The following is a 24739-nucleotide window of genomic DNA, read 5'->3' as shown; positions in this document are numbered from 1 at the left end:
CATCGTGACCTACCAACTTCTAACCCCTGCGAGTCAATCGTGCAGTTTGAGCAGGAGCTGAATAACGTGACTGAAAAAAAATCGCACAGTGTTTGCCCAGCTTTAGGTGTACTGTCGTCCGAGACTTGCACCGCAGTGTCGGCGTTTGTTTCCCTGTTGGCCATGCTTCTTGTTGTGGTCATCTGTTGTCTTCCGGTATTTTCTCTGTAAGCGACCTTTCCTCGACCAATGAGATGAGCGGTAATCTGAATTGTTATACTCGAATTGTCATAAGTGTGGTGTCAGCTCATTGGTCACAAAGCAGGAGAGGGGCTGGGAATTATGTTTTCAAACAAAGTGTTAATTCCATAAACATTTATAGACTACTTTTGATTCTCACTGTGTTACAGGACAAAGTGCGTCCCTTATTAGCTCAATACGGGACGTGTACTTTTGTTTCTAAATACGGGACGATTCCGTTTTTTAAGGGACGGTTGGCAACCCTAGCCAAGTCACCCCTCCACGATTTTTTGAAATGATTGGTCTGGGAAGAAAATTGTGTAGTTTGGCATTGCTCAGCTTCCTTAAGAATGGCTTCTTGGCAGCAACCATTTTACATGAGGCTTCGAAAACATATGGATCACCTGAAGGGTCAGATCCATCTCACGGGTCTTGTGCCAATACCTTGCAGGATTTTTTCTGTTTCTATATCTCAAGGACATGGCAATACGTGCCTTGAGATGACTGTTGTGTTTTGGTGAAATAATAAAACTAAAATGCAAAGAATGCTAATATGCCAAGTTTTCAGTTAAAAACTTTTTTGATGCACAAATACTATTTGATGCCCATCAGAATGTCACCGTTGGCATTTTTCATAGCTGGATTTATGCTTGATTCAACGATCTATATGCTAAGTGACTTTAAAAAAAAACAATAAAAAAAACAACATTGTACCTAACCATTTTCAGACTAATGTCCGAAGAAAAACTTCAGACAAACTATTATTCAAGACCACCTTAAAAATGACAAACAAGTCTTGCTGCACTGAAGCAAAATATAAAGAACTGAGTCGTGTCCAAGCACACAGTGAGTCGAGGTTAAATCATAATAGAAAGAGTTCATTCTGTCATAAAAGGAGCTTTCTTTTCCTCTAAGAGTGTTAACAGACACAAAAACACACTCAAATACACACAGTGCATTTCTTTATTTCAGACCAAAAACAATGTTGAACAACCGTCTGTATGTGCATGAAACAACACTACACATGAACATGACTGCAAGCTGGAGGCCACAGAGACAAACAGAGCTACAGGAATTTCTCATATTTACACATTAGCCACTCTGCTGTTCAGCTCCTGTGCTGCATGCCCCTAAACTGCTGCTATATTTCCTTGTGATGCAGCTTGCACAAAAAGATTCGTTTTTTCTTTATATAGTCTATGTGAAGGCAATTTTTCCATCAGCAGTAAATGACAGCTGGAGAAAGAATGAAACAAACAAGGGTGTTAGGACCACCGAGTCTGTGGAGACAGTCTTACGTCAGTGCCATTTTTTCTTGTTTTACCGAGCATGTTCCATGAGTCCTGGAATGTGAATTCATTAGAAGACAAGCTGGTGGTAAAGATTGGCTGGCTATGTTTCCTGGTTTCCATATATTTGAAATGTCTTGTTGTATTAGAGGTCCAGCAGATGGGCATAGCTGAGCCGACGAGTAATGAGGGACGGTAGTCATTACCTGTCCGGGATGTCCTGGCTGTGTAAAGCCCACACTTGTGTATTTAATATCACTGTCCGAGCCGCTGCTGACAAGCCCCGTACCGCTGCAGGGCACCCAACAAGTCCTCATACGAGATATTTCTGTGGGATGGCAGGGAGCTGAGGGCACAGAGTAGGTTACACATTGAACATAGTGCGCTTCAAAGTGAATTCAGTTAATGACATCAATTTCAAAATTCAAACAAACTTTCATACTTTATTGTCATTATTAAACGTGGTCCATCGAAACGTGCAAATTCTGAGATGTAAAGAAGCTTACATGAACTCTGTGAGCCTGATGTGCCAGGGGAGGAAGCCCAGTGTGCTGTTCACAGGACCAAACTTCACCACCAACTCAGGGTCTGGAATATTCTTTGATTCTGAAACAAGCACAAAGAAAGCGAACATGTTATCAAGACAATCTTTTTTCTCCTATTTACTGAGAATCTGCATGTTCTGACTATAGAATGAACTCAAATCTGAGAGTGGCTCCCATTCAGCAGTACTTGTGTAGCTGTCACCCGAGATCCACAGCCACACAGGTTAAAGAAAATTTAGGTAATATACATCCACTCTCACTGGATAATACACTTCTCCACAGTTATGGTCATTTTTGGTGCCATAAATGTGTCCAATCCCCAGAATTTTAGAAAACTTGAGTCATTATTTAAGTTAAATTGATTTTCTAGAGGTTGTTTGTTTTGCATTTATTTGTCTCCAATTGGCTGAACTGTTGCATTGGATAGTCTAATTAAATACAGAAGCCTAACCAGTGGACTGGAATTCTACTGGGGCAATATGTTGTGTAATACCTCTGTTACAAGATGATTTATTTCTTAAAATAGTTTAATGGTTTTTGGATATTATTTTGTGTCAAATAACAAAAAGACATTTTGACTGCTACATCTGTGCTTCTTTGTTCTTTCCCCCAACACTCATAAATTACATGGCACACATTCACTTTTCTCCTCTTAGTATTTTTTTGGACATATCCATACGACACTTTTCCTAGGCCTCTTTACACAAGAGGTTCAACAGTGGGGAAAAATGCCCAGGAGAAACATTTTACAGCACTTCAATGTCATGTCCATCTCTTGCATGTAAAAGTACAATCCCATGACATGGCGCAGCTAACCTGGATCCTCTACAGGTTACGCTCCTTCTTTAAGCTGTCCAATAATGATTCAATCCTATTCAGTTTTATTTATACAGCACCAAATCACAACAACAGTTGCCTCACGGCACTTATATTGTAAGGTGACCCTAAAATAATGCAATGCAATAATAAATAAAGAAAACCAAAAACGCCAACAATCATATAACCCCCCCCCCCCCCAAAATGAGCAAGCGCTTTGGCAACAGTGGGAAAGAAAAAAAACATTTTTAATATTAAGAAACCTCCAGCAGAACCAGGCTCAGGGAGGGGCGGCCATTTGCGTAACCAGCTGGGAGTGAGTGGATAAAGACAGAATAAAATACTTAATACACGTCTTAATTACTTTTAAAACACACAGTACACACATCCACTGGATCTTGAAATTCTTTTGCTTTCAACAGTAATGAGTTAATGAACTCCATGACACACTTCTAATGATTAGGGAAAAGAAGCCTTCTAAGACTTTCTTAATAAGCACACGCAGCTTCAGTAACCCCCTCTAGCTTTATTAAGGGCTACCAAGGTGTTCCCAGGTTGGTGAGCAACAATCTCTCAAGTGTGTTCTGAAAAACATCAAAGTATCTTTACACATGCACACAGGCATAAAGTGCTACCTCTGAGAAGCAGGTCTAGCATGGAAACATTAATGTCTTTGAAGCTCCTTTCCTTGTTTTCCACAGAGCGGCAGAGCTGCTGTGCTACATGGACAATGCTCTGCTTCCCATCGTCAGGAGACAGCACCCTCACTGTGGGCCTGCAGGACACAACTGCAACAAAGGACACATAAAAACACATTAAATTAAATATGACTACTAATGGTATTCTTCTGCAAATACACACCCAAATTTTCAACTTTGTAAATTTTTTTTTTTAATACTGTAACCTCACTTGCACACCTGATGTAGACTACTGGAGCACACTGGTGAAGTATGGGTTGAGGGATTTTAGATTACACCTGGGAAACATATTGTTGGGTAAACTGAGAAACTGCTGGGTCAATATAATGATGCTTCGGCTTCAGTCAGACATTACCTCAGTGGAACAAGCCAATTAGTGACATTATTTATTTATGTTACCATCTATGTTCATTTCGTTGACTAATAATTTTTTTCCACAAAGGAACTACTTAAAGAAAACTAAAATATGTGGATAAATACTACGATGAAATGAACTGACACTTTCTGACTCACCTATTCTTAAATGTAACCATTCACACCAACCATGTAACTTCACTGTATGAATTTGTGGCATTTATTACCAATCCAAGTCTGAATAAAAAGCTCTGACCAGCCAGACCAGTGGACTCGTAGCTCAAAACATGACTGGTCAACTGGGTATCTGAAATTATTTCTCTTCCTCAGATGTGACAGCAACTTTACCAAGAACAGCTGAAACTGCCCCATGAAATTTTACCTGCTACTTCTATCTGTAGAGAATCTGATGAACCCAGAATTTCCATTATTTTATTGTCTTAATTCGAAACTTCAGGACCAGCTCATCATGGTTTAACATTGACTTAATTTTTTTTTCTTGACACTGTGTGAGGACATAAAGTTCAGCCTGTACATACATTACATGAAAAGTTTGAACTTGAGAGTAAGTGGCTCAGGTGTGTGTTTTTGCACAATTACGTAACTACTCATTTAATTGTCTTTCTTTTATTTATTTTTTTGCTGTGTTCAGTGGTTGTAGAAATGGTTTATATTAGCATTTAGCTGAGATTCTGAGGTTTCTATGGATATCAGACATGTTGATATTTGCATCAAAGAATTGACGTTAAACTACAGTTTAACCCCTTTGCCCCCAGAACCGGGGGCTCTCCAAAGTAAAGGGTGTAAGGGTCTGAAGTTTGAAGTTTTATAAGTGGATTCCATCTAACCTAATGAAGAACAATACAGAAAACAAAAATGAGGTTGTAGGCACTTCCAACAAGTGGACACAGAAATTTTGGAATGTAACTACTTATATGTAACAGTCACAGAATTTAATTACAAGAAAAACATTGATCTGGAAATATACAATTAAAATACAGTTACTAATCAAAATGTTGGTATTACAAGTTTAAAAGTTCTTGTTGGTAAAAAGCTTCCAAGTACATCTGAGTCTGTAATTGTATGAACTTAAAATCAAAGATATCATGCCAGGTTCTTACCATTGTGCTGGTGTTGGTCACTACCACTGCTCAGGAACTCCACACTGTGCATAGATCCATCAACACCCAGCAGATCCTGTTGCTGCCTTTTTATTTCCTCGAGTAGACGAGAGTTGTTCTTCTGAAAAACACCTGGGTTGAGGAAAAGCACATCATTCAGTTCAGGTTGATCAAAATCACCAAGTAGACCTAAGACAGAAACAGTAATTGTGAAGAAACATGACTTTTGGATTGATAGAATCTATTTTCTTTAAAACAAAGCAAATAAATCCAAAATTAGGGGCAACTGTGGCTCAGTCAGTAGGGTGCGTGGTCTACCACTTGGAAGGTCAATAGATAGATTGGAGAAACCAGGTATCAATGTGCAAAATACTGAATCCCCTAATGCAGGGGTGGCCAACCCGCGGCTCTCGAGCCGCATGCGGCTCTTTGCCTGGTTTCATGCGGCTCTTACGTTCATATCAAAGTTTGTGTTTTGATTTTTTTTATGTTGTTGTTTTAAAATGTGCGCGTTCGCTTCGCTTGAGTTCAATACGGTATTTTCATCAAATGCGCATGTGTGTGAGATGAAAATACCGCAAAGTTTCCCAGTAGGAGCAAGTTCGCCCTTAAAATGGCAGGAAAAAAATGCACAGCAAAAAGAAAATATGAAGATGAACACAGGACGTTTTTAACAGAGTGGGAGAGTTTATATTTTTTTTGTTGAACGCAATGGTAAGCCATTCTGCCTTATATGTCAGACGTCATTAGCGCATTTCAAAGCTTCAAATCTTCAGCGCCACTTCAGCTCACTCCATGCTAACATCGACCAGGAATTTCCAAAAGGGACTGAACTTCGCAAGCACGAGTTGGCCACTTTGAAAAGTCAGGCAGAAAAGCAGATACAGTTTTTCCAAAAATTTACGAAGCGGTCAGAGACCATAACGCTCACATCCTATCAGCTGGCTTGGAACATTGCACGGGCTAAAAAGCCATACAATGAAGGGGAGTTCGTTAAAAAATGCCTCAGTGATGTTGTTGAAATCTTGTCTCCTGAAAACGACAAATTAAAACGCATGGTATCAGACGTCCAACTGTCCCGCCACACTGTTGAACACAGAATATCGGACATTAACACGGCTATTGAATCACAGTTGCACTCTGACCTTCAAGCATGTGAGTATTTTAGTGTCGCATTGGATGAGAGTTGTGATATACAAGACAAGCCTCAGTTGGCAATATTTGCACGGTCTGTTTCAAACGATTGTGTGATCAAAGAAGAACTCCTGGATATTGTGCCATTAAAAGACAGAACCCGTGGCATAGATGTGAAAGAAACCATGATGGCTGCATTTGAAAAAGCAAATCTGCCCATAACGAAATTAACTGCAATAGCCACGGATGGAGCACCAGCCATGATGGGATCTGTGAACGGGCTTGTGGGGCTGTGCAAAGCTGACCAAACTATTCCTGACTTTTGGAATTTCCACTGCATCATCCACATGGAGCAACTCGTGTCTAAATCATTGAATTTAGATAACGTCATGAAGCCTGTGATGGAAATCGTCAACTATATCCGCACACATGCGCTTAACCACAGGCAATTCAAGAATCTCATCGCTGAGCTGGACCAAGGGCTTCCAGGTGACCTGCCGCTGCACTGCACTGTGAGGTGGCTGTCAAAAGGCCAGGTACTCTCTCGCTTCTTTGAGCTTTTGGATGCCGTGAAACTGTTTATGGAAAAGAAGGACAAGGACTATCCCGAGCTCTCGGACCTCAAGTGGATTATGGATCTGGCCTTTTTGGTCGACATGCTGTGTCACTTGGACAGACTGAACCTGACCCTGCAGGGTAAGTTAAAAATGCTCCCTGACCTAGTGCAAAGTGTGTTTGCGTTTGTCAACAAACTGAAGCTGTTCAAGACACATATTCAAAAGGGAGATTTAACGCATTTTCCCACTCTGCTAAAAGCCAGCGGGCAAGTCGCCAGTGCTGCCCTGAGTAAGCAAAGAGCCAGATATGCAACGCTGATTGAAAACTTGCACGAAAGCTTCGTGACCCGGTTCCATGATCTACAATTGAAAAGGCCACAGATTACGTTCCTCGCCGACCCATTTAATGCAGAGACCGGCTGTTTGAAAGTCCCGCTAGTCACAGATGAAGCTGCGGCTGAGTTGGAGATGATCGATCTTTGTGAAGAGGACCAATTGAAACCTGCTTTAAGGGAAGGGACCATTGAGTTCTGGAAAAGTGTGCCAATGGAAAAATACCCCAATGTCAAACGGGCTGCGCTTAAGATACTGTCAATGTTTGGGTCAACATACGTCTGCGAGTCTGTGTTTTCTACCCTAAAACATGTGAAATCAAAGCATCGATCTGTTCTGACTGACACACATGTGAAAGAATTGCTTCGAGTGACAACAACGGAATACAAGCCAGATTTAAAGAGGATTGTTCAAGGCAAGGAATGCCAGAAGTCCCACTAAACAACATGCATTATAAAAGTAAATGCTATTGTAGATTATTATATTTTTGTTTGTGGACTTGGTTGAACTGAGAGTTTGTGTGTGTGAGACAGTGCACACAATGTTCATTGTTGAAAATGACTGGCCTGTGGTTTTAGTACTGTAGGAGTCCATTTCTGTCATTATCATGTTGGTGTGTGACATTTACAATAAATCTGGCTGAGCAGAGATGTGTGTATTTTGTGTATTTTGTGTGTGTGTGTGTGTGTGTGTGTGTGTGTGTGTGTGTGAGTGAGTGAGTGAGTGAGTGAGTGAGAGAGAGAGAGAGAGGAAAGGATGGGTGATGTTCATGTGTGCCCATGCGTATGATGTGGCTCTTTGCGGTAACACAGTAAAAAAAAAGTGGCTCTTGGTCTCTGACTGGTTGGCCACCCCTGCCCTAATGCATTCATCTACATGTGTTTAAATTTAAATATGATCAACCTATCTCTAATAATCGGCTATGTACCACAGGCCTTCAAGCTGGCTGTAGTTAAACCTTTACTTAAAAAGCCATCTCTAGACCCAGCCGTCTTAGCTAATTATAGGCCAATCTCCAACCTTCCTTTCATATAAAAAACCATTGAAGAAGTAGTTGTCAAACAGCTAACTGATCATCTGCAGAGGAATGGCTTATTTGAAGAGTTTCAGTCAGGTTTCAGAGCTCATCACAGCACAGAAACTGCTAGACCTCAGTGCAGCGTTCGATACTGTTGACCATAATATTCTATTAGAGCAATTAGAACATGCTGTAGGTATTACAGGTACTGCACTGCAGTGGTTTGTATCATATCTATCTAGTAGACTCCAATTTGTTCATGTAAATGTTGAGTCTTCTTCACATGGTGAGGTTAATTAGGGAGTTACACGGGGTTCAGTGCTAGGACCAATTCTGTTTACATTACACATGCTTACCTTAGGCAGTATCATCAGAAGACATAGTGTACATTTTAACTGGTATGCTGATAACACACAGCTCCATCTATGAAGCCAGATAACACACACCAAATAGTTAAACTGCAGGAATGTCTTAAAGACATAAAGACCTGGATGGCCGCTAACTTTCTGCTTCTTAATTCAGATAAAACTGAGGTTATTGTACTCGGCCCTGAAAATTCTAGAAATATGGTATCTAACCAGATTCTTACTCTGGATGGCATTACCTTGGCCTCTAGAAACACTGTGAGGCACCTTGGAGTCATTTTTCACCAGGACATGTCCTTCAACGCACATATTAAACAAATATGTGGGACTGCTTTCTTCCATTTGCACAACATCTCTAAAATTAGAAATATCCTGTCTCATAGTGATGCTGAAAAACTAGTTCATGCATTTATTACTCCTAGCCTGGACTACTGTAATTCATTATTATCAGGAAGTCCTAAAAAACTCCATGAAAAGCCTTCAACTAATCCAATGCTGCAGCAAGAGTACTGACAGGGACTAGAAAGAGAGAGCATATTTCTCCTGTATTGGCTTCCCTTCACTGGCTCCCTGTTAAATCCAGAATTGAATTCAAAATCCTGCCATTAGAGCATTTCACTCTCACGCTCCCGGCTTACATGTTGTTCCTAGAGTATTTAAAAGTAGAATGGGAGGGAGAGCCTTCAGTTTTCAGGCCCCTCTTCTGTGCAACCAGCTTCCAGTTTGGATTCGGGAGACAGACACTATCTCTACTTTTAAGATTTAAGATAAAGCATATAGTTAGGGCTGGATCAGGTGACCCTGAATCCTCCCTTAGTTATGCTGGCATAGGCTGCTAGGGGACTCCCATGATGCATTGGGTTTTCCTTTTCAGTCACCTTTTTCACACACTATGTGTTAATAGACCTCTCTGCATTGAATCATACTTGTTTTTAATCTCTGGCTCTCTTCCACAGCATGTCTTTTATCCTGTCTTCCTTCTCTCACCCCAACCGGTCGCGGCAGATGGCCCCGCCCCTCCCTGAGCCTGGTTCTGCTGGAGGTTTCTTCCTGTTAAAAGGGAGTTTTTCCTTCCCATTGTCGCCAAAGTGCTTGCTCATAGGGGGTCATATGATTGTTGGGTTTTTCTCTATATGTATTATTGTAAGGGTCTACCTTACAATATAAAGTGCCTTGAGGCGACTGCTATTGTGATAAAATTGAATTGAAAATTGAATGTGTGTGAAAGTTAGATAAAAGTACTGTATTTACGTCTGTGTGATTCAGTAATCAGACAGACACAATGTGGCATGTTGTATGAAGTGCTTTAACTGAGGGATAGGTAGAAAACTGCTAAATAAAAAACCGTCACCATAGTGGAGACTTTACATCATTTGGCAATGACAAAAACTACAATCTGAGAGACCCTAAGGTGAGGAGCTTGGTCATTAGAGAGGGATGGAATAGAGCCGCTGCTCCTCCATATCAAAAGGGGCCAACTGAGGTAGTTTGGGAATGTAAAATAACTTCAGTCAGAAGGCACTCTCCCTAATTCAGTCAAAACATTAATATCAGTTAGCTTTACGAGATTTGTCATTTAGGGAGAAGGGGACAATAATTTCAACAATTTGAGGCTAAAATGCTCAGCTGCAGTATAACCTCCGCTTAAAGTTAAAAAGCAGAAACATAACTGTAACAGGGGAAAAAAAGCAACAAAATGAAGTCTTGATGGATGCTCAATCATCCAGGTAAGTGAATCCCAAAAGTTGATTCTGTTCATTTGGATGTAGCGTTTTCACTCAGAGAAACGTTTCGTCACTCATCCATGTTTCCCCAATCTTATAAACAGTGCATTTGCACAATAACGTTTTATAAGGTTAGTGAAAATCTGCAGTCAGCTGAGGTCACTGTCAAGTTACTTGGATGAGTGATGAAACGTTTCTCCTACTGAAAATGTGACGGCCAAATGAACAGAATCAACCAAAAAAATGAAAAGATGAATACAAGTTTAATAGTTAAATATTGCGCAGTTTTAACGTTTGAATAGTGTCTGTAGCTGAAAGTATGTTGAAACAAAATTAGGACTTGGAAGTGGTGAAAAAAGACAGATTTAATTTGCATTTAATGTAAACAATTAAACAGGGTATTGCTAATCTGAAAAGGAAAAGATTCGCTACATCTTCAGCCTAAGCATTAAAGGGGAAATTTATACAGAGAATGAATGTAATACAATGTAATCTTAAAAGCCTCAAAGTTGGAAACAATATCTTTAAAATGCATATTAGAAACAATGTACATCTAATAAAATAAAATAAAAATGCTTAAGAGTCAGAAGAATACTGAATATTTAAAGCTCACACGCATTAATACTCTTTAAGACTGGAATTATGATTTTCTTTTTTCCACTTAAGAATCTGTGTGTGTGTGTGTGTGTAAGAGAGAGATATAAAGATATAAAATATGGGTTCAGTGACATCTGCAAATCATTGCATTCACATCGGATGAACTTGTCCAAATAATATCCAAACTACACTAAACTACGTGTATAGTTTTTTTTTAAAACAACAAGTTTAAAGCTATTTTTGATGAAGCTGTGATTTATTATTTTATGAACTTCACTGTATAAAAGCGCAAGCAGCAAACTCAGCTGATAGGAGTAACATGCTTACCGTGATTATCATACACGCTAACATAGGATATGCCGACAGCCATACACCACACCACCACGTTTGCTATGTCCGGATAACTGGGCTCTTCTTCCGCAACCAACAGGCCGATATGGACCGGTATCTTCTTCAGGGACTTTCCGTCAGACAGACACCGTGACCGGCCACCGCCGGTGCTCTTTTCAGTTATCGGTTTAACATTAGCATCTGGGCCATGATTCAGATTATTCTGAAAGTCTGGAAATCCAACTAGAGATATCGGCAACAGCAGGACGGTCGCTGCTCGCTCCCACAGCCGGCCCTTCCAGCTCTGGATGCGGACGTGGAGCCAAGAGAAGAGCGCTCTGTTGACGTGAACGAGAATCAGTAATAGCCGCCATAACAAACTGTACATAAGCGCCATTCGTGTCCGCATTTCGTGTAGGGGGAAAACCCAGGATAAAGTACAAGAACACGACCACTTTATTCTGATATATTATCCGCGTAAATGAGCTCAGCAGTGCTTATGGCTCATCATGACTGCAGCCATCTTGTTGGTTGGCAACCTCTGAACTCCGAACCCCGCGTGTGATACACGTAGCTCTCGGATTGGACAAGGTAAGCGAGACGCTGCTGCGTATGCGTTTGACTACAGAGAACCGAACAGAGTAGAGATGTGTCGTTCGCGAACGAAATGGCTCTTAGAGCCGACTCTTTGACGTGAACGACGTAATTTATATTTAATTGTATTGTGGTTTCCAGTGTTTTGTGTTGTTTCACTTTAAATTTGTAAAAGGAAAAAGCTGAAAATTTAAATAGTTAAAAGTTGAAATGTGAATAGTTGGTTTTTGTATTATATGATTTATTTATTACATTTTATGTGGAGTGAATAAATAAAAGTATATTTACGGTGGCCCCTAGAGACAAAGCACGTAAAAACTGCAAAACACGTAAAAACTCCAAAACATGTAAAAACTGCAAAACACGTAAAAACTCCAAAACATGTACAAACTCAGAAGCACACAAAAACTCAAAACACGTACAAAATACAACAGAAGTGTGCCAGGATGCTAGGACGCAGTGTTGAGCTTTGTTACCTAGTGGCTACACCAGCCAGCAAGTACCAAAGACCGGATTTGGTGTGTGGTAGTAACAGGTAAATGAACTTTTTTTTTTAAAATTATTTGAATATATATGAGTGCTTGTGTATAAATGCACAAACAATACACACATGCTTTCAATTGTGTCATTTAAGTGATCTAGGTAGCTCTGTTTTGGAAGTTCAGTTAATGCTAGAAATGTGTTTTGGAGTTTGTACGTGCTTTGTCTCTAGGGGCCACCGCATATATTTATATATGTTTATATATAAATATATGCGGTTTATATTTATATATAAACATATATATAAATAAAACAACTTCTTTTTTTTACATTAGTAATTCCTTTTGTGCATAATTTTATATTATTGTTAATAATAAATTAATTAAAGCAACAAAACAACCTGAAGCGCCGGTTCGGAGCCAAAAGAGCCGGCTCTTTTTATTGAGTCGAGCCGAAAGAGCCGGTTCTCTAAAAAGAGACGGAAATCCCATCACTACAGTGTGGTCTGTTGTTCATTAATGTAAGTCATGGAATTTAAATTGTGTGGACTGGACTCAGTTTTCAACTCATGCAAGTTTAGATAATAAACAACGTCTATTTTTCAAAGTCACGCTATTCAAAAATTGGATAACTTCAGGGTCAGCTTTGAAGTTATCTGGATAAGTAAAAAATCCTGTTTCATAGGCCTCTATACTGTGAAGAAAGGCTTTAAGCTTATGTGGGTAACTTCAGGGTTGACCCTGGGTTTTACTTTACAATCACTGTACATTTTCTATACACACGAAGAAACAGTGATATTTCTATATGATTGTTTAATGTCATTTCACTGTACTTACGGAGAGAACTTTGTACCCACACTGAGGCTACTACTGGCTACCCTCACATATTCAGTTTTTTCACCGAATACATCATCTAGTAAACGACTTCATTGTGTATGCCAAATTTTGCTAGTTTTGGTCATGAGTTATTTAAAAATGAATCTGTTCTGTCACGCACAAAGAAATTACTTGATCAACAACTTATAAACAAAGTAACCTTGAGAGCTTAAGTACAACCTGATATCAGATTGCACGCCTAACTTAACCTTTCATACAACTCATAACATGGACGACACAACAGCTCCCCAAAAATGAAGCCAAAACGTCTCTATCGCCCCCTGGTGTCTGGCTGCAGTATAGGTCATAAATCCCACCTCCTCCATGTTAGCGGATGGGACTGGGGTAAGACTAAAATAAAAATTTCTCCAAAGATTCTTTCGTTAACTATCAATAGTTCTCATCATTTATATTCAAGGGGTCTCCTTTCCCATGTTTGATTCTTTGACTGGCAGCTGCAGTCACGGTGAAACTTGTGTTTGGGAACGGCAGATAGAGCAGGCAGATTAAGTTAAAATTTACGTTTAATTTTCCCACAAATTAATTCTTTTTTTTAGCACCGACTCTGTATTTTTATTTTTATTTTTACAGAGTTTGATTCAAATATTCAGGTTAAAAAACGAATCTGAATTCATGTTAATGGTCACAAAGTTACATGTGCAGCACTCTGGACAGCTTACATCCTTTAGGAGAAATAATTTGTAGCATTATTATTTGTTTTTCAGTACTCAGGCAGCAGCTTTAACACTGCTGTATGTCTGACCACAATGCAGGAACAGACTGAACCAGGACTACAAACCTGTTCCATCTTCTCATCTCTGGAGATTTCCATTTACAAAGCACCAACAACTCAAAGGTAAATATTATATTGGAAAATCTGTTTATATATGTTGTTTATATAGTATGTATGATATATAAGGCTTTGTCCTTTTTTAAATAAACAGCTCGTATGTCAGCAGAACTTTTCCATTTTTCCATTAATAGAAAAATGATCAACATTATTCATTTCCTGAAAACTGATAGTGAGCAGTTATTCATTTAACAGTATTTATTTATAAGAAACAATATTTTTATTATATACAAGGACCAATGCATTGTCATTTTAAAATCACAGTACATGTTCATTTAAAAGACAATCCAATGACAATCAGAAAATAAAAAGAGACAGAAATACAAGTTAACATTTAGAATTTGTTTTATTGAATTGGAAAATATTCTCAAATTGCTGAGCAATTTGATTTAAACAGGGCCCAATAAGAAAAGCTGATTGAAAGAGCTTTATATTATAAAGACCCTACAATGCAAGAGAGAAAACCCCAACAATCTGATGATCCCCTATGAGCAAGCACTTGGCAACAGTGGGCAGGGGGAAAAAAACCCTTTTAATGGGAGGAAACCTGCGGCAGAACCAGGCTCAGGCGGGCGGCCATCTGCCGAGACCGGTTGGGGGATTATAATCCAGTTATAATCAAATTTCTCTCTTGCGACGACATTTTTGATGTTTGATGTATTTAGGTATTCATCTGCAAGGAAAAAGATGACTGTTTTTCCTTCAAGATGAATACTAAGTTGATGTTAAAAAACACCACTTCAAGTTGTGCGGTGATGGCTTTGGCCAACAGTGAAAAACTTGACTATGTCATTTGGCTTCTTTTTTGCGTCTGACGTTCAGTCAAGCTATGTGCAATGGTTTTTACAGCTGTGGATTTCTGTAACTCCAGAGCAACCTGAACATATTCGACACTCCCAAAGAAATTGCGCAAGTCTCTAAGAATGTACTTTTCCACATTTTTTAGGTTTTGTGGCGTTATAGTGAGTTTTTTTTATCCCTGAGTTCGCCCCATACTTCTTCCAAAAGCCAGGTGTGGATCTTTGGTGTGCATACACAAGTGCACTTAATCTTTAATTTTTTAGCTATGCGGCTAAATAATTTATGAAGGACTGTTTTAATGTAAGCTTTATTTACACGATCATCTAGTACAAACGGCTCAGGTTTTGGTTGGGACGTTCGTCATCTTTTGTCATCATCTAAGATGAGCTCTGTAAATTTTCTATAGGGTCCTCTTGTTTATTTATTTATTTCTATTAGTGTTATATCAGTTATTGCATTATACGTGTTGCATGTCAAAATGACAGGCAGCAGTGTGTGTGTGAATATCAATCCCAGCGAACAGCAACATCACGGGGCGCGAAATTTCGCTATCCGACTGAGGTAAGTGAACGAACCAAGAGTGGAGTGACACCGCATTTTCCCATCATTCAGCGGGGCGTCATGGCGGACACTAGAGAAAAAGCGCTGCAGGACTACAGGAAGAAATTGCTGGAACACAAAGAAGTTGATGGGCGACTAAAAGAATGTAAAGGAACATTTAACACTGATATTTGCGTTCGTGCTAGAAATTCGTGTTGTTTAGTTGACTGGTTACTTGTAGATGGACAGGCAGCATTGACTAGCATACCAGCTAGCTAGTGCTTTGTCATGCAGTTAGCTTCTTGGTGGAAATGTATGGAGGCTACCGGGTCTCGCTACCAGCTTAGGAGCATAAACACGACAGTGATACAGTTCGTCCGTTCATTGGATAATTCATATTTTAAGGCTGGTTAATCTAAGAATGTGAGGTCATTATTTGTTAACGTTATCAAGAGCTATAAGTAGAGCTAACGTCTGACTTTTCACGTTGATGCGAGCATTAGCTATAACAAACTGTTCCAATTAGCTCTTAGTGTGTGTATGAAACATGTTGACTGTCCGTTGTTTTCCAGTGAGAGAGCAGCTGCGAGAACAGACCAAACAGTACGAGAAATCAGAGAATGATCTCAAGGCTCTCCAAAGCGTCGGTCAGGTAAATATACCGTGTGGAAATTAATCATTTGGCTTCAACTAAAGACTGAAGGTTAACGTTGTACATCAGTGCAGTCACACTCAAGCAATGCAAAGAGAAGACTGTTCACTTGTTATCTGATGACAGAAATCTGAAGCCAGTGACAGTAATTAGATGTGCGATATTTCTGGCTGTCAACAGACAGAAACAAGCAGTTTCCACCAATGCGCTAGAGTGCTAAACACTTTCAGCTGACTAAGCTGCTTTGTGCTACAGGTGAGAAACTAACAGCAGACAATATGAAAAGAGTGATTTTTCTTTTCTCCTTTTCCCCTTTGTGTCCCAGTTAAATAACTAATAGTGAGGCTATAGTACATGAAGCTAATTTCAACACAAACAGAAGGGACCTGATGTATTTTTTTTTATTAGCTAACTATTTGTCTTCCCTGCAGATTGTTGGAGAAGTGCTCAAACAACTCACTGAGGAGAAATGTAAGTCTTCCCATATATTATAGCAGAGGTAGAAAAGGCTGATTGATTTTATACTTCTCTTTAGTCTTCTACTGTCAGGCTCATTATGCAACACCTATGTTGAAGCCTGGTAATCAATGGAAATAACAAATGTGAATCTGTGACATGTGTTACAGTGTTAAACTCAGGTGTGTGGTTTGTTTGTTTTTTGACTGAAGTCATCTGTGTTTCTAAATTACAGTCATTGTAAAGGCTACCAATGGACCCCGATATGTGGTTGGATGTCGCAGGCAGGTAAGGGTTGATCACATTCTAGTGTTTGTGCTGTCTTGTAATGCAGAATTTTCTTTAGGGTTTGGAAGCCCTCTGTAGTCACATCTGAGAGCTTTGAGTGCTAAGTCATTTGATTTTCATCATTTATCAATGATGAGGAAATAAAAATAGGTTTACAAAAGACTCTGTACCAATGACCAGATCTGTTTCTTTGTGTACAATGTTGTAAATCAGCTGGAAGTACTCCATTATTCAGCACTGAGTTATGTAATTTTTAGAATCAGCAGTGGCAGTCTATCTTTATTCTTGTATATTGGGTCAATACAGCTAAAGAAGAAACACACTTCACAATGTTTACATTGTGACATATTAAAAATGATTTGTTTAATTTTCACTAATCAAACTTTCTCAACAAATGCTGACCTGACTGTATAAAATGGAAACTTCCAGTTGGACAAATCCCAGCTGAAGCCGGGGACCAGAGTGGCTCTGGACATGACTACGCTTACTATTATGAGGTAAGGTGGATATGATTATTATTTTGAATTGGTTCACCAGAATCATGTCTCACAGCACTAAGAAAAAGGTTTATAGAGGCACACCAGGTAAGACCCCAGGTGCAGGCTGTGTAAAGAAGCAGTGAGATCAGCACATAACAGCAGGGTGCAAGATGCTAGCAGGCAGGGCATACATGGAACACCATAGCCAAGTGGCTGGAATAGTATACAGAAACATCTGTGCCAAGTGTGACCTGAAGTCCAGAGGTCAAAACGGAATACAACCTAGAGGATGGTGGTGGCTAACCAACAGTATTACTATTACCATAGTAGTGGACAAGCAGAGGAAGGAGGCCGTAGTGATAACAACATCAGGAAGAAGGAACAGAACAAGCTCAAGAAGTAATAAGGGCTGAGAGAGGTGCTCAAGAAGATGTGGAGGGTGAAGGCAACAGTGGTCCTAGAGCACGTGGTAATCGGAGCACTCAAGCTAGTGACCCCCAAACCTGGCGAGTGGCCCGAGCAGATCCCAGGAAATGTGGAGCTTCCTGAAAACCCAAATTAGGAACACAGCATCTTTTATCAGGTTGTTATTCACAATAAGCTACAATAGTAATTCAGCCAGGAAACAAGAGAGAGCTGCTTTGATGACACAGGAAAGCTCTGACTGAAAGTTCAACAAAGTGCTCTCCTGCTTTGCAGTACGGCCCTCAGCACTGATTAATAAACAATAGATTTATCACAGCACACAGGTTTGTTTACTTTTACATCTCTGAATTAATAAGTCTGCTGCAGTGGGGAAACTCCATATGGGTTTGCTTTATTGTCATTATATGACATAATGAAATCACAGTTGCAGCTTCCTTTAAATATCAATATAAATTAAATAATTTTCATACTAGTTGTGGGGGCTTTCATCGGCCTGTAGGGCTTGACTGAAGACATTAAGCTGAACAGATGATGAGCTGGGTGGGAGGAGTCAGGATGTTTTTAGCTCTTCTGCATCTGGAATTGGCGATCTCCTCCAGGAAGGGCCAGAGAGCATCTGACGATCCTCTGTGCTGTGTTTATCACGCTCTGCTGCTTCCACTGTACCACACTGAGATGCAGTAAGTAAGGACACAAGCAGCTTCTGATTCAGTTTCTTTTTACTGAGGATTGGCACAAAGTGCAGACCCTGCATCGCCTTCACTGCCATTGCCCGTGTATTCTCCAACCATGAGAGATAATTTATTATAATTTATGATTGCAACTCCCAGAAATCGTCTCTACCCAGTCTCCATAGAGGGTATAATCCCCTGCAGTCTTACGGAAGGCGACGAGGACCTTCCTGGTTTTTGAGGTGTTTAGAAGCAGGTTGTTGGCTTCACACCACTCTGTCAGCAGCCTCATTCCCCTTTGTGATTAGGGATGGGTACTGGTATCCGGTGCCATTATTTCGGTGCTTTTTTTTTTTTTTCCTGAGATGGAAAGAATTTTTTGGGATTCTAGCCAATCATTTTACCTTTCCAAGGACAGTAGGCGGGCCGAGGTACGTACATTCTTTTAGAGCAGAGCTACAGATTAAAAATGTCCAAGGCAAAGTGGTCAAAAGTCTTGCTGTACTTCACAGCAAAATATGCAAACTCAGCAGCCTTCAACAAGTGCTTTAAGGTGATGCTGTGCAAAGGAGGTAACACCTCGAATCTGATGAAACACCTGGCGACGCATAGGGTTTTTTTAAAAGCCGAGAAATGCACCGTATTTGATAGCTTGCTGCGAGACCTCACACCGAGCACATCTACTGCGGGTGTGGTGCCTGTTATCGGACCCGGAGTTAGCAACATCCCCCAAGAACCAAAAGAGTAGAGTCCTGGCCCCTAGCCCTGCCAGTGTAGCAGAAATGATGACGGATGATGATGCAGCAGCAGCCGTTCTTCTCTGGGCGAGTAGCTTAATGTTGTTCGTGTGTAATTTACATTAAGTAGGTTAACCATGTTATTACATTAATGCACGTAAGGTGAACTAGCAAACATCATCATAGCTACATGCGGCTGTCTTCTTGTTTGATGGCAGATACTCCCTTCACCCTGGCCAAAAAGGCTAAAATGACCAAAGAAAAAGTGGAAAACAGTTAAACATGAGAGGTTTTTGGACAAAGTTTGTGTTCTCCATTCTTTAAGCACCGGCACCGTTTCAAAAGTACCGGGTTGGCACCGGTATCGGATAAAACCTAAACGATACCCATCCCTATTTGTGCTGAAGCCCATCGGGGTGGTGTCGTCTGCAAACTTAATAAAAAGGAAGCTTCCTGAACTTGGCTTATGTGATGATGCCAGTGTATGTGTGGCCTGTTTTTTCACAGGTACCTGCCCAGGGAGGTGGACCCTCTGGTGTACAACATGTCCCATGAGGACCCTGGCAGCGTCTCCTATTCTGAGATCGGAGGCTTGTCTGAACAGATCCGTGAGCTGAGAGAGGTACAACAAAAATGAAGTCCTCCTCAACTCTCGTGTGCTCTGCATTATTTATCTCAGTGTGACTGGCTCCAGTGTTTTATTACATTTTGTTTGTATGATTTCACCTTCACTAGTCATTGTTTTACATTATATATTTAAATGAGTCTACAATAATGGGGCTGCTGCTGTTTTCCTGCAGGTGATTGAGCTCCCACTGACCAACCCTGAGCTTTTCCAGAGAGTTGGCATCATTCCTCCTAAAGGCTGTCTGCTGTATGGGCCCCCAGGTAACTGTCATTTCCTGGTGTTTTCACATTACAGTGCCAAATCGCAGCAATAATTGCCTCAAGGTGCTTTATGTTGTAAGGTAGACCCTACAATAAGATAAGATAAGATAACCTTTATTAGTCCCACACGTGGGAAATTTGTTTTGTCACAGCAGGAAGTGGACAGTGCAAAAGTTATGATGCAAAAATTAGAATACAATAAGAATAAATACAGTACACAGCTGTACAGAATAGAATAAAATAATATACTATATACAGTAGAATAAAATCGAATAAAAATATACAATAAGATAAAAATAGAATAATACAATGCTTTATTCTCTTGAAAACATTCATAAACCTATGAATATTTCTTCCTAATGGCCAATGGCATGAGGAAGAGTACATCTAACAGCTAGGATCAAGTTAGAATACAATGTTTTCACAGCTTGCCAAGAAATCCTGTGATTTCACTCATTTTAGTCCAAAGAGTCTTCTGTGTTTCTTCTTGTCTTTGTGTTAAAGTGAGGCTGAATAAGCTGAATTTTACTCATTTGTCACTAGTGTTTCAACTGCACCTGATTTTAATCACAATTAGAGTTCTTCATTGTTTTTCATATGCAAAAAGTGACTTTGAACATACAGTTCTAGTTAGCCTTGGGTTGTCAGTGCAAGCCAAAGTGCTGTACACATTAAAGGCTACACGCTCTAATCACACCTCAATGCAGTGTGTAGCAAATTGTTGCCTAAGCTGAAAATGTCAGCCTTGTCTTGGTTTCAATACACCTTCTTGAACTGATGTAATCACACCAATTTTCACTTAACGCATGGTGTGAATACGCCAATAGGCTTCATCATACATCCATGATATGTTTGTTTTATGGGTGCAACAATTTTTTTCCCCCACTGATTCTTCGTTGGGAGCATAATGTAATCAATCAGCCGTAAAAGCCTGGTGGGGGTGTTGGTGTCAGGAAGACAGGCGGGTGGCATGGACACCCAAGTCTGTGAATGTGATAAATCGAGTAGAACACGATGTAGTATTTTTGAAATCCGTACAACCAGTACTTCTAATGGTCAGTGATGATTTGTTGTGAAACAGGCACTGGAAAAACTCTTCTTGCTAGAGCTGTGGCCAGTCAACTGGACTGCAATTTCCTGAAGGTGAGTCTCAGCAGCTCCATCAGAGTGTACTGCCACACTCGGACACAGTCACTCAGCTTATTGTGTGTCTGTGTGGCTGCTGTAGGTGGTGTCCAGCTCCATTGTGGACAAGTACATTGGTGAGAGTGCCAGGCTGATCAGAGAAATGTTCAACTATGCCAGGGACCACCAGCCATGCATCATCTTCATGGATGAGATTGATGCCATTGGTAAGTCAGCGTCAGCTCTACAGAGAACGATAGGAAATGCTTTATCCCATATTTGGGAAATTCTTTTGTTAAAGTAGTAAAGCCGTATTTCCAAAATTCAGATCATACTTAAAGTTAAGACGTACTGAAAACAGGAGCTGTCTTTTTATTTGCCTGCTTGTCACCAGTTTGAATTAAATTGAAGTACTTTGTAAAGACATGTCACAGGTGTGAGCTTCAATACTGACACAGCAAGCACAAAGTTCATTCAAAAAAGAGTTGTGTACTGAGCATTTATTTACAGTGAAATTGTTAGAAGGGTGCTTGAGATACTTGTGTTTTTCCCTGTAGGTGGCCGACGTTTCTCAGAGGGAACCTCAGCTGACAGAGAGATTCAGAGGACTTTGATGGAGGTAACAGAAGCACCAAAACACCACTCAGCAGCACTCTTTGTTGTTTGAATATAAACAGCAAATATGGAACAGTGTGATCGCCTGTTTTGCGTCATGCTTTCATGTTGCAGCCAGAAGGTGCTCAATCCACCCAATACCCCAAGTGTCCAGCTTAGGTGCCGTTATAAAAACTAAAAAACATTTTATTGGACTTCATTTTCCATTCTACAGAATTGTATTGTACTTGGAGGGTGTCCTTAGCTGTATCAGTCCCTGCCAATAATAACTGCCAGTTATCAGTTTATAGTAACTCTGCAGTCACGTAGTGACTATCTACAGTAAGAAACATACTAAACCAAATGAATTTGAAAGCAAAGTACAAATGAAAGTATAATTGAGCCTTAGTGAGTAAGGATGCACGTTTTTACCCTGCACGAGAAAAAAGCTCACACACAAAATCTCCATCAAATTGATGCAAAGCTTTTAAAGTGGACTGGTTCTTATACAGCGTGCCTCATTCGCCCATACATACAAGCACTTTCTATGTTTAAATACTTTCTATATTCTATATACTGGGGCTAGTGTCTTGCCTGCTTTCCCCCCTGAGCTACAGCATCTCCACTTTTGTTCTGCCATGTGTGACATGAATCAGAAGTACTCCAAATTTCTGGGCTGGTACTCACTATGCTATCCACATACCACACATTCCCATTTTTCTATACAGGAGACAAGTTTACCTGAAAGTAAAATTGTGTGGTTACAGTGTTGTAAGAGAGAATGTCTGTGATCCTAACATGAGCAATAAAAGCGTCTCTCTGAGTCTGTGAGATTAAAAATGCTTTTGGCTGCTCACAAGCAGCACATCAACTCACCCTAGATGCCCTTCCTGACGCAGCCACCCAACCCACCCCACCCATCTGTTGTTATTATAACAGATGTTAACACAAAGACATTAACAGCACAACACGCTTTTTCAATCGTCTGTACTGGGTCTGTTTAGGCAATAAGACATCACGTCAGTATGTCGGTTGTTCATTTGAAGCAGACCTTTCCAAACATTTGTTGTTTTTAACTTGACTCTTGTAGTCACCAGTAACATGGTTGCCGTTGCAGTGGACAAGTGCTTAATCACACAGAATACATGACGTCTGTGTGTTTTCAGCTGTTGAATCAGATGGACGGCTTCGACACATTGCACAGAGTCAAGATGATCATGGCCACCAACAGACCTGACACTCTCGACCCTGCCCTGCTGCGGCCTGGCAGACTGGACCGCAAAATTCGTAAGAACTTCTCCTGTTCAGCTTCTCTGTCAGCGCTATGTGAGCCCACGCAGGAAAACCACTTTCCTTTGTCTCTTCCTCAGACATTGAACTGCCCAATGAGCAGGCTCGTCTTGACATCCTTAAGATTCACTCCAGTCCTATCACCAAGCACGGAGAAATAGGTGAGTAGACGAGCTTCACCTCAGTCCTGCTGCACTTATCCAAATGTCAAACGGACTCTGTGTTACTTTGGTAGTTTGCTCATTTAAGGTGCTCTGCCTGGAAGTTTCAGCATGTTAACTTGACAAAAATCCCTCAGATGAACAACAGGTTGCTTTCCTCTTTGCTGCCTACTCATGACTTGTACATATCTCTGTTCTTTGAAGGCTTTTGTTAATGTATTTGTTGCAGAATAATCGACACGTGACCTCCGTTTTCATGGATCTAACTGTATGATTACTTTCAGATTTTGAAGCCATTGTGAAGCTGTCAGATGGTTTCAATGGAGCTGACCTGAGAAACGTGTGCACAGAAGCAGGTCAGATGATCATTCCTTATCAGATCTATGATGAGCTCTGAGAAGCTCTTCTCTCACATGGCTCTGTGTATGTTTTCAGGGTTATTTGCCATCCGCTCAGATCGTGAGTACGTAACTCAGGAGGACTTTATGAAGGCCGTGAGGAAGGTGGCGGACTCAAAGAAGCTCGAGTCTAAGCTGGACTACAAACCTGTATAACTTGTCTGTCCTTTTCTTTATTTTTTATTCCTCTGTCATGGATTTGCTGTGTTAAAGTTTGTTTGTTGGGAAGCGGTATTAAAAGGAAAAAGGAAAAAAAAATCCCTCCACCTTTAAGATTGCCAAAAGTGACTTTCATAGTGACGTTACCTGCTGTTTCCACTTATTAGTCGAACCTGCCTCAGTGTTTACACCACATGAAAGAGGCTCTGTCTTATAATCTACACTTGTATAAAACGGCTTTATGTCCACAAATACAACTGTTGCCGAAGCTGTGTTTTATTTCCATCGTTCAGTTTTCTTCTTAATTATTCACAACTGAAATGGAAATTTGACAAAAACATGCTCCTGTTAACTAATCACATCCACAGATGACCACAGAGGTGTTCAGTTTATGTTTTAGTCTGCTTTTAAACTTTTTCAACCAGTCTCTGATTTTTATCTAGAAGGGTGATATTAACCTTTGAAATGCATATTTTAAGATGGCAGCAACTGGGACATAATAATATGGACTAAACTTTATGGATCCATGGTGAAGGTCCTACTTGATTTAATTTAGTGTTATTTATATAGCGCCAAAGCACAACAACAGTTGGCTCTTTAATATTGATTATAAAGACCTCACAATAATACAAAAAACCCAACAGTCAGATGACCCGCTATGAACAAGCACAAAAATAGGAAGGAACAACTCCCTTTTAACAGGAAGAAACCTCCAGCAGACCATCTGCTACCACTAGTTGAGGGTGAAGGGAAAGGAGGCGCGCCAGAGAATAATAACTAATGAGTAACTAATGCAGAGTGTTGTATAAACACACAGTAATTGAAGAAACACTTGGTACATCATGGGAAGCAGCTGAGACCAATTGGAGTGTAAATGGATCCAGTCCTAACTCTATGCTTTATTTCTAAAAGTAGAGAGGGTGTCTATGGAGGGCCAGGAGGGACAATTCATGAATTAATTTTATCAGTCAGCCTCACCAATCACAGTCAGGGGGCGGGGTTAACGCTGGTCGAGTCAACACCATTGCTTTGGCCTTTCAGCGGGCGTTTCTCAGCGCCAACAACAAACAGAAACTAACTAAACTATCGAGTCTTTCTCTCGTGATGTTCGTATGTGTCATGCTCATTTCAGTCACCAATTCTGAATTATAACTAACATTAAAAACATGTTAAAG

At 40.3% G+C, this 24739-nt stretch overlaps 2 protein-coding genes across 2 annotated transcripts; one reads left to right on the top strand and one right to left on the bottom strand.

The window, feature by feature from the left end:
• Nucleotides 1–1178: 1178 nt before the first annotated feature.
• On the bottom strand, nt 1179–11623 carry nus1 (NUS1 dehydrodolichyl diphosphate synthase subunit). Its single transcript, XM_085372806.1, has 5 exons — nt 11098–11623; nt 5043–5174; nt 3505–3657; nt 2015–2114; nt 1179–1854 (listed from the first exon to the last, which is right to left on the bottom strand). Exons 1-5 carry the CDS (start codon nt 11507–11509, stop codon nt 1764–1766), a joined length of 888 nt encoding a protein of 295 aa, XP_085228932.1. The 5' UTR covers nt 11510–11623; the 3' UTR covers nt 1179–1763.
• Nucleotides 11624–15303: 3680 nt separating this feature from the next.
• On the top strand, nt 15304–24739 carry psmc6 (proteasome 26S subunit, ATPase 6). Its single transcript, XM_085373590.1, has 14 exons — nt 15304–15406; nt 15813–15892; nt 16324–16363; nt 16584–16636; nt 17066–17133; nt 19457–19571; nt 19750–19837; nt 20919–20980; nt 21066–21189; nt 21520–21581; nt 22723–22843; nt 22927–23007; nt 23292–23363; nt 23443–24739. Exons 1-14 carry the CDS (start codon nt 15322–15324, stop codon nt 23559–23561), a joined length of 1170 nt encoding a protein of 389 aa, XP_085229716.1. The 5' UTR covers nt 15304–15321; the 3' UTR covers nt 23562–24739.

The sequence above is a fragment of the Diplotaxodon limnothrissa genome, linkage group LG15 (assembly GCF_057381915.1).
Source record: "Diplotaxodon limnothrissa isolate DT_005_m linkage group LG15, D_limnothrissa_male_GT1.1, whole genome shotgun sequence".
Taxonomy (NCBI): Eukaryota; Metazoa; Chordata; class Actinopteri; order Cichliformes; family Cichlidae; genus Diplotaxodon; species Diplotaxodon limnothrissa.
Note: the sequence above shows the minus strand (reverse complement) of the source record. Positions and strands in the feature narration are given on the sequence as shown.

Coding starts and splice junctions, on each gene's coding strand:
- nus1 (XM_085372806.1), bottom strand. CDS start 11,509: ATGCGGACACGAATGGCGCTTATGTACAGTTTGTTATGGCGGCTATTA. Junction 5,175..11,097: donor TAGCGTGTATGATAATCACG/GTAAGCATGTTA, acceptor TCCTCAACCCAG/GTGTTTTTCAGAAGAACAAC. Junction 1,855..2,014: donor ATCAGGCTCACAGAGTTCAT/GTAAGCTTCTTT, acceptor CTGTGCCCTCAG/CTCCCTGCCATCCCACAGAA.
- psmc6 (XM_085373590.1), top strand. CDS start 15,322: ATGGCGGACACTAGAGAAAAAGCGCTGCAGGACTACAGGAAGAAATTG. Junction 19,572..19,749: donor AGATCCGTGAGCTGAGAGAG/GTACAACAAAAA, acceptor GTTTTCCTGCAG/GTGATTGAGCTCCCACTGAC. Junction 22,844..22,926: donor CAGACTGGACCGCAAAATTC/GTAAGAACTTCT, acceptor TCTCTTCCTCAG/ACATTGAACTGCCCAATGAG.